The sequence below is a fragment of the Solanum dulcamara genome, chromosome 2 (genome assembly GCF_947179165.1).
Source record: "Solanum dulcamara chromosome 2, daSolDulc1.2, whole genome shotgun sequence".
Lineage (NCBI taxonomy): Eukaryota > Viridiplantae > Streptophyta > Magnoliopsida > Solanales > Solanaceae > Solanum > Solanum dulcamara.
In genome coordinates this window covers 33968865-33978654 of record NC_077238.1, presented here as the reverse complement: position 1 = coordinate 33978654, position 9790 = coordinate 33968865, and the positions used below count along the sequence as shown (strand labels likewise).

Below are 9790 nucleotides of genomic sequence, written 5' to 3'. Positions count from 1 at the left end.
AATGAAGGAGTATTAATTATTAGCCATGGTTTGCAAAATCATATCAATGATGGTCTTACCGAATCCCATTTTTCTCAGTACTAGACAAGTATAGGACCACGAAACTCTATCGTATGCTTTAGCCATATCTAACTTGATAACCATATTCTCACCAATAACAGGCTTCCTGATATCATGAATAATCTCTTATGCTAGCATGATATTTTCTGAGATGCTTCTTTCTTTACAAACCCCGATTGATTAGGAGAAATAAGACCAGGAAAAATAGGAGCAAGCCTGAGGCAAATAAGCTTTGATATGATCTTTCTGGTGAAAAAAAAGGTTAAAATTTGACCAATCAAATTAGACAATATAATAAAAAAATATTTAATGATCTTACTTTAGGGAATGTGTTAAAAATAAGGGAAAATGTGAGTATAAGAGTTAATATCAAAGGTATTTTGAGCCAAAAGATTAATGTCATGAATATTTGGAGGCCGAAAATTGAATGAACGATAATTTTATACCAATTCAAATAGTTGAGAAACATTTTAGTTCCTTATCTGTTTTATTTATTAATCCCCTAATCCACCCCACCCCACCCCCCAAAAAAAAATAATTCATAACGTATTCTTCAGTCTCCCCCATTGACCCTTAACCGAATGAAGAATTCTTTTTTCTTATTCTAATCTAAACCCACCTATTTTTGTACTTTGCTGCGATAATTATTGTTTTTAAAGAGTTGCAAGCCTTTTTCACTAATTATCACAGATGTTTCAAACACTTTAGAGGCGTAAAGCCAAATATGAAACATGTGTCTTAAATTTTTGAGTGATAATAATATTTTTATTTATTTAAAGTTTATTTTTAATTTTTTTAATATGCAAAGTTATTAATATATTTAATATGAAAAAAATTAAAATACAAAATTTATTTTTTCAGTTTATTTTTAATTTTTTTTTTTTTATAAATATATTAATTTTTTTGTTTTAACTTATTTGTCTACTTTTAATTTGACATGAAGTTTAAAATTTAATATAAAAGATTAAAAAAACTTTTAGAATCTTGTAGCATGAAATAAAAATTGAAGAGGACAGTACATTTTTTCTTAAAAAAGAAAAGAAAGAATACCTATAATAATGTTATTATTGGTAAAAAATAAATAAACGAGACCCTTCAAATTCAGGGCGTCTGTCTAGAAGGGGAACCAGCGGTGGTGTCTTGGCGAAGCACACATGCTGAGATACGTACTGGGCAGAAGACAACCATGGACGGGATTTGCAAACTTTCCAGCATCCCATTTCTGGGTTCTGTTTTGGCACTTCCAATTCTCATCCCAATCCCTCCAGTTGTCCAAAGACCAATACACGAATTTGGAAATTTCATCATTCAATTCTTCTGCATTCGCCAATGTGCTTCAGAATTGCATAAAGAACAGGGATTTCATCGTTGGAAAGGCACTCCAGTGCGACATTTTAAAGAGAGGCGGATGTTTAGACCTATTTGGGCAGAACATTTTGCTCAACCTATATGTCAAGTCTGAGTTATTACATGATGCAGTTCAGCTGTTCGACGAAATGTCTACAAGAAACGTGGTTTCATTTGTTACATTACTTCAGGGTCATTTGCAGGCAGAGCAATACATTACAGCTGTTGAATTGTTTGTTAGATTGCATAGAGAAGGTCATGAGCTGAACCCATTTGTATTCACAACAATCTTGAAAGTGCTTGTGGCTATGGATGAAGCACAGATGGGTTGGATCATTCATGCATGTATTTTTAAGCTTGGACACGACTCTAATCCTTTTGTCAGCACTTCCCTCATTGATGCTTACTCTGTTTCTGGACTTGTTGATTTTTCCAGGGACGTTTTTGATGGCATTATTGACAAGGACTTGGTTTCTTGGACAGGGATGGTTACTTGCTATGCAGAAAATGATAACTTTGAAGAAGCACTAGGATGCTTCTCCCAAATGAGGCTGGCAGGTTGGATGCCAAACAACTACACATTCACGAGTGTCATAAAGGCTTGCCTTGGTCTACAGGCCATTGATGTGGGCAAGAGTGTTCATGGGTGTGTACTAAAAAATAGGTACGAGATGGATCCTTCAGTTGGTATTTCATTGCTTGACCTATATTGTAAATCTGGAGATTTGAACGACGCTGCGTGTGTGTTTCAAGAGATTCCTGAGCGTGATGTAGTTCATTGGAGTTTTATTATAGCACGATATTCACAGAGTGAGCGCTGTGATGAGGCACTGGAGTTCTTTTCCCAAATGAGGAAAGCATTAGTTGTTCCAAACCAGTTTACTTTTGCTAGTGTGCTACAGGCGTGTGCATCTGTGGAGGCTTTAGACCTTGGGATGCAAATCCACTGCTACGTGACAAAGTTTGGTCTTGATTCAGATGTGTTTCTTACAAATGCCCTCATGGATGTGTATGCTAAGTGTGGAAAGGTGGAAAATACAGTAGACATGTTTCTGGAGACAGAAAACATAAATGATGTATCATGGAACACTATTATTGTTGGCCATGTACAATGTGGAGATGGAGAGAAGGCGCTAGCTCTGTTTATTGATATGCATGAAGCTCAAGTGCGAGCTTCATCAGTGACATACTCGTCCCTGCTGCGTGCTTGTGCAACCCTGGCTGCATTGGAGCCAGGTCTTCAAATTCACTCTTTTACTATAAAAACCATTTACGATCAAGATCTTGCAGTTGGAAATGCTTTAGTGGATATGTATGCAAAATGTGGGAGTATTAAGGATGCTCGTTTGGTGTTTGAAACAATGATTGAGCGTGATGTTGTTTCATGGAATGCTATGGTTTCAGCATATTCCATGCATGGTCTTGGGAATGAAGCTCTCAGTATCTTTGAGAGAATGCGCAGAACACATGTCAAGCCTAATCAATTAACATTTCTTGGTGTTCTTTCAGCATGTAGCAATTCAGGATCTTTGAATCAAGGATATGCCTATCTCTCTTTGATGCTGGATGATTATGGTATTGAACCTTGCGTTGAACACTATACATGCATGGTATCACTTTTGGGGCGCTTAGGTCACCTTGATAAGGCTCTTCAGTTGGTCAAAGACATCCCATTTGAGCCAAGTGTCATGGTATGGCGTGCTTTGCTTGGTGCCTGTGTTCTTCATAATGAAGTTGAGCTTGGGAAAACAGCTGCTCAGCATGTGCTTGAATTGGAACCACAAGATGAAGCGACTTATGTGTTATTATCAAATATGTATGCCACTTCGAAAAGGTGGAATAATGTAGCTTTCGTTCGGAAAACTATGAAGAAAAAACGACTAAAGAAGGAACCAGGACTTAGTTGGGTTGAAAACCAGGGCAGTGTTCATTATTTCTCTGTTGGTGATGCTTCACATCCTGATATCAAACTTATACACGGAATGTTGGAATGGTTTAACTTGAAAAGTAAGGGGGGAGGTTACGTTCCTAATTCTGACGTTGTTCTACTTGATGTCGACGATGATGAAAAAATACGCCTCTTGTGGTTACATAGTGAGAGATTAGCTTTAGGCTTTGCTTTAATAAGAACGCCGCCTGGAAGTCCAATTCGGATTATTAAAAATCTACGAATATGTTTGGACTGTCATGCAGCAATCAAGTTTATATCAACACTTGTGCAGCGAGAAATTGTTATAAGAGATATAAATAGGTTTCACCACTTCCAAAATGGAGCTTGTTCATGTGGTGATTACTGGTAATATGCCTAAGCTCCTAGGCTGTCTATGTATCCATCTATATGAAACTTCCCTATTTGGCCTCTGAAGGACTGATGCTGAAGTTGCTCCATCATTGGTCCTCTGTGTGTTCCCATTCGCTTACTCTGGACGTGAAACCTGTGCAGAAAAAGATGACAGTAGTCCAATCATTTATAACGGAGGTGTTCCTTAGTAGTAGCCTCCTGATTAGACAAATATTAATCATTCAAACCTTTTTATGCTGCTTCTACACTACATGAAATCTTAAAAGTACGTGTGTAACTTAAATAATGTTCTTCCAAATTTTTAGAAAGGTTTAAATTGTATCATTCCAACTTGGTGGAAATATTTAAATTTTTAGATACAACATAAATATGATTAAAAAAATCTTGCATTAAAACGAGACAACGATAGAAACTTATCCTTCTGTTTATATTTTGCATTTAAAAGAAAGAGCAAGAATGTTTAAAATTTTTAAACAGAGGGAAATTAAGGTGCCTTTCGGTATTGGGATAATGAGATGCATTAATTTGATTGCATAACTGTGATATGCTTAAAAAGAGGGGAGAGGTTGGGTTATGTTGCGCAAGTTGAGTACCCATTGTTCGACTCAACTTAACACAACTCATTTTGACCCAATCAAACATTGGATGGGTTGGGTCAGACCCAATAATTAATTTGACTGTTTTTGACCCACCTGAATTTGACTCACATTTGCCACCCCTAAAAAAGAACAAGATATACATCATATGACTCACCAACTAGCATTTTTAATAAAAAGGAAGCTTTTACCATGTTTGTGACTGGAAAACGACCACCCACTACCCAGGGTGGGTGAAGGAGTCTAATCCCGTCTCCCATAGACTAGCAATGAAACCATATTTTGCTCTCTCAAAACTTTCAACTTCCTTTACCCAACAGCAACCCCACCACTCAGTATTGATAAAGGAAAAACTAGATGACTTCAACATAAGAAACAATTGTAAAGATCTTTATCAAGAGAAACAACTAGAAAGATGCACAAAGCCATCCAAGACTGCCAGGGTAATATCATGGAAAAGGACTGTTGCTCTAGACAATAAAGAAGAATAAATGGATACTTGTTCACATTTTCGTACCAATATCTTTGCAAATTCAATAGTCATGCTCTACCGGAATACCATATAAAACTAGTACAGCTCTAGGTAGAGAAAGTCACCACCCCCATGTCACCAAAGCCCTGATGCTTAACTGAAAATATTGAAGCACAAAAGAATCACTCAATAACTACAATAAATTCTGCCATAGCCCTCCTGCAAGTAGCTGCCAAAATGGGAAATACAGGTTTCGTTGCTCTTTGTGCACATGATGCACCAAGTTGAACTCAAGGATTTCTAAGGTCTTCTTGGCTTTAATATATTAGTGTCAAGCCTGTTTTCACAAAGACCTAAAATGGCATTGCCTTGACAACAATTAAACCCCTCCCTGCAAACACTGACCAACTTCAAATTTTCTTTTTAATCTTCAGTTGTAATTTATAAAGCAAAGGGCATAATTGCAATACAACTTTAAATCCATCAACAATCATGCCTCATCCCATAAAACTAACTCAGTTAGAATAAATTGATAATATCTGGTAATCTGGATAATCCCATTTGAGAATACAACTACAACAACATACCCAATGAAATTTACAAGTGAGATCTGGAGAAGATAGAATGTACGCACACCTTATCACTACCTCATGGAGGTAGAAAAGTAGTTTTTGAAAGGCCCTCGACTCAAGTGCAGCAAATCCAAATACAAAGAAGGAAATAGTGAAGAAACTATTGCAAGTAACAAGAAAACTGTGCAAAGTCCACAAGAAAGGAGCAAAAACAAAACATACTAGGATAAATTACTGAAAAAAAATAATAAACAATGATAAGTATTAAAAAAAGAACTACAATAATGCAACTAGTACAATGACAAACACCAACCAACCTAAGCAACACAACATTGCACTACCTACTAACACCAACCAACCTAAACAACACAACATTGCACTACCTACTAACCTTCTTCCCTAATACGTGCCTTCCACACCCTTCTATCTAAAGTTATGTCCTCAGTAACCTGAAACTATGTCAATATCCTGTCTTATTACCTCTCTTCAATACTTCTTCAGTCTACCTCCGTCTTTCCTCGTACCCTCTATAACCAACCTCTTGCACCTCCTCACTGGTATGCATTTCCTCTTCACACGTCCAAACCATCTCAGTCTCGCTTTACTCATCATGTCCACCACAGAGGCCACTCTAGTTCACGTGAGGTGAGTTTAAATATAGATTAATTCATATGGTGTTTTGATGTCAAACTAGTTTACCTTCCTGGCAAAATAAACCAACTATACCCTTGTCACAACTACTTTGTGGCTCCCATTCTAGGTCCCCCTCATCCTTCTTTAGTAAATCTTTGCAATGTAATTTAGCCTATGACAAATCTTATTAATTAAGTTTCACCAATTTTTAGCTAAACTGAACCTCAATTCATACACCAACAACGCTGCTAATCCACTAGTCACATACAAAATAAGAGTTATGAGACTTCATCAATAATTCGCTCACAAATAAACAAATGCCTAATGGAATAGTTAAAAGCAGATAAGGCCATATGTGAAACCAGTGCCACTCAAGCCTTAATGAGGAAACCTAACATCCAAACAACTGCATATGCAGTTCTTAGTCTGAGAATTTATGAGATCAGTAAGCTAATAGCAGCTACATATCAAAAAGTGATAAAAGACATTGCCAGAAAAGTGTGTCATGTCATAGTCAACTTTTGAAGCTGGAAATGAGAAAACATCTCATTCATCGCAGCATCAACTGTTCTCACGGTTGAGATTCCTCTCCCCCCACAAAAGCTCTCCATTCCAAAAGAAAAGGGAGGGGGGCGAGAGAACACATGAAACAACACTATATGAACAAAAAAAATTTAATTAGCAAAAAATTATATCTAGGCTAGGAAACACATTTTGATTGCCTGAAAAATAAGCAAATGAAAGCAGAACGAAGAGACTAGAAAACAAAAGCAGTGACTGACTGGTGCAACCACTTGCAAGCGAGAAAATGGAAAATTTAAGTAAGGAGAGAAACTTTTAGCCATGTAGGTGAGTGCAGTCAAGAATGGTTAGTTAGGGGAGATGGAAAGATAAGCATTTATCTCACCTAAAAGCCTTTTTCAATAATCTGTCACAAATCTGGGAAAGTTAGATACGAAGTTAGTGCCTCCCTTAAGAAGCATGTGTTCAAAAACGCCTGTCACAAATATCATATATATTCCACAAACTGGATTTCTCTCTTTCCAAGCTAACTACCTGAGTGTTTTTCAGCTGAATGAGAGTTGTGTCAGAATACAGGAGATAAAGCCTTTTTTTTTTGTTATCGGTAATTTGTAACTGTCATTAGTAAAACAGCAAAAGAGAAGGCTGGAAGAAGTTACGACCAAAAGAGAATGTCATTACAAGCAAAATGATAAGGCTTTTCCATCTATTAACTCAATGAGACGAGGAACGACGACCATAAAAGGGTACACAAATTATTCTACAACACAACCATCATTAAGCATGAGGAAGCATCTTCTTTACAAGCTATATCTACATTCCTACAGAGGAGACAGCTTAAAGTCTCTGGAGAAGAAGGCTAAAGCTGCAAAAGTGATTATCGATAAGATCGTCAACCCTAGAAGATGTAAGGTTTCTAGAAGGAAATCTTTTATAGTACAGTTTGAAGCTAGTAAGGCAGATACTATCTGAACTATGTTTTGGCTAACGACTCAACTCGAGTCTAAGATATGTGCTCTTATTTCATGTACTTCTCTAGAAGGTCATTCTTTGTTTCATCAAATGATTCACCATTTTACTTATAGTCAAATAATTCACCATTTGTTGTTTCAAATTTCCAACTACACTTAAGAAAGATTTTTAAGCTGTACGCAAATCAATACAAGAGAAGACCCCTTTTGGATAATGAATACAAAGGATCTTATTGCGGAAAGTGGAACTAAACACTGGTAAAATGAAGGTGACAGAGGACATCTAGCAGATAGAGTGCTACAGATGTATATAGTCTAAACATTTGGCACACAAATAAATACTCCAGAATATGCCAAATTCAAGAGGTAAATTCCTTTTAATTAAATACAAATTGAATCTAAGAACTGACAGACTTCTTTCAAACTTACATACTTCATTTAGACACACTACAACTTAATTTAATCAATAAAAAGTAATTTTCATGTCATTCTCATTTGTATACCAACTATTACATTTCACAATAACTAACATACTAAAGGCAGAAGGAGGACAAAAGTTAAATCTAGCTGCAAAACTAATACCACTTGAATTATCCATGTTAAGCGGCAAAAAGTAACAAAAAGGAAAGTAAACAGAAAATAAAAGCTAAACATACATTAAAACCATTAAGGCTAAACTCACGAAAACCCTTTCCGCAGCTTCAGTATGGCATTGAACATTTTTCGCCTGGAACCAACAGCATTAATCCCCATATCCTTGAGATCCTCCAGAGTCAACATGGGCAAAACCTCATCATCAACCTCGTGTATCTCAAAAACGGGAGCATATCTCCCCAGACCCAAATCAACCAACCAGTCCCTTACTCCAATGCTCTTATCCCCAGAATTCATTTCGTTATGAACTCCTCCGTTGTTGAGGTCATCGTGATGGTCTCTGCTCTCCGACACTCTAGTCCTAATTCCTCTCCGATCCCAATACTGAAGCCCCATGTGTTCCGTAGAGTTAATTGGACTGTGCTCTTTCACTGGGCTTTCCGAACCCTCCAGCTCGAATTCCCGAAACTCTTCGTTATCGTTATTATCTTCTCTGAAAAAGTTCTCTTCGTGAATTCCTCCGCCATTAGGCGTCTCGAACTTAGCTGACGAGGAATGCCAATTTGTTCTCACTCTCTTCGTGGATTTCCTCGATTTAGACTTGCGATTTCCCAAATCAAGGTTATAATTGTTGTCCTCGATGTTGCTGTCGTCATAATTATCCCCGCCACCGTTAACGAGATTAGTTAGAGGCCGGGTCTTTGATGTTTTAGCTGCCAGAGTGGGGTCCTTGTGGAAACGCCAGGTTTTGGGGCCTCGCCGGAAGTGAGTATCAGAAGGTGAGTCGCCGATCTCGCCTAATCGAACACTTGGTCGGCGCTGTCGTTTCGGAGCCAAACTGGGGCCTAAATTGTTGTTATTAACGTTGTTGGTTGGAGGGTTATCGGATGGCGGAGGTGGTGGAGCTATAGATGTCGTATTGGAGGTGGTGGCTGTAACAGCAGCAGAAGGGAGGGGAGCGGCGGTGATGGAGGCGTCGGGCGGCTGTTGCTCGGCCATGGAAGCAAGTTGAGAGTAAAAGGAGTGTGAGGGAGCGTGAGATAAGGCAAGTGATAGGACAGGAATCAGGTGGACGCGGTTGTAGTTTCTGTGTTTTAAGTTGCAGCAGTCCGATTGAGATATTGATTATCCTTCTCGGATGCTTGGAGACAAAAGATATATTGGTGTTGTATCTTAGAACAATCAACGTATATGATGGAGTCAAATCTCGAATAAGGATAGTGAGGGAGAGAACAATCAACGTATATGATGGAGTTAAATCTCGAATAAGGACAATGAGGGAGACCGGAAGGACTTTCCAGTTGTGATGGGATTGCACGAGGAATCAACTATTAATTGATTTTATTTTGTTTTGGTCATGGATGAACTGATGTGACATATTTAAAGAGAGAAGTCATGATGTATGCTATTTGCGGATTACATAGTTCTGATTGATGGGACTCGAGATGGTCTTAACACTAAGCTGTAAGAATGGAGGCAGGCCTTGGAATCTAAAGAGTTCAGGTTGAGTTGAACCAAGACAGAATACTTGCAGGGCAAGTTTAGTGACGTAATGCATGAGGTTGGCATAGAAGTGATGCTTGATACATAGAACATTCAGAGAAGAAGTTATAAGTATCTTGAATTTATTATCCAAAAAAATGGAGAGATTGAGAAAGATGTCACACATTGTAGGTGGAAAAAATGGATGCTAACATCCGGAGTCCTGTGTGATAAAAACG

At 37.8% G+C, this 9790-nt stretch overlaps 2 protein-coding genes across 2 annotated transcripts; one reads left to right on the top strand and one right to left on the bottom strand.

Annotated features, from left to right (window-relative positions):
- Nucleotides 1-1104: 1104 nt before the first annotated feature.
- Nucleotides 1105-3959, top strand: LOC129880492 (putative pentatricopeptide repeat-containing protein At5g13230, mitochondrial). The gene has a single exon (XM_055954554.1). The coding sequence runs from the start codon at nt 1215-1217 to the stop codon at nt 3705-3707; it is 2493 nt and encodes an 830-aa protein (XP_055810529.1). The 5' UTR covers nt 1105-1214; the 3' UTR covers nt 3708-3959.
- A 3974-nt stretch (nt 3960-7933) lies between these two features.
- Nucleotides 7934-9270, bottom strand: LOC129876015 (uncharacterized). Its single transcript, XM_055951300.1, has one exon. It carries the CDS (start codon nt 9066-9068, stop codon nt 8154-8156), a length of 915 nt encoding a protein of 304 aa, XP_055807275.1. The 5' UTR covers nt 9069-9270; the 3' UTR covers nt 7934-8153.
- Nucleotides 9271-9790: the final 520 nt, after the last annotated feature.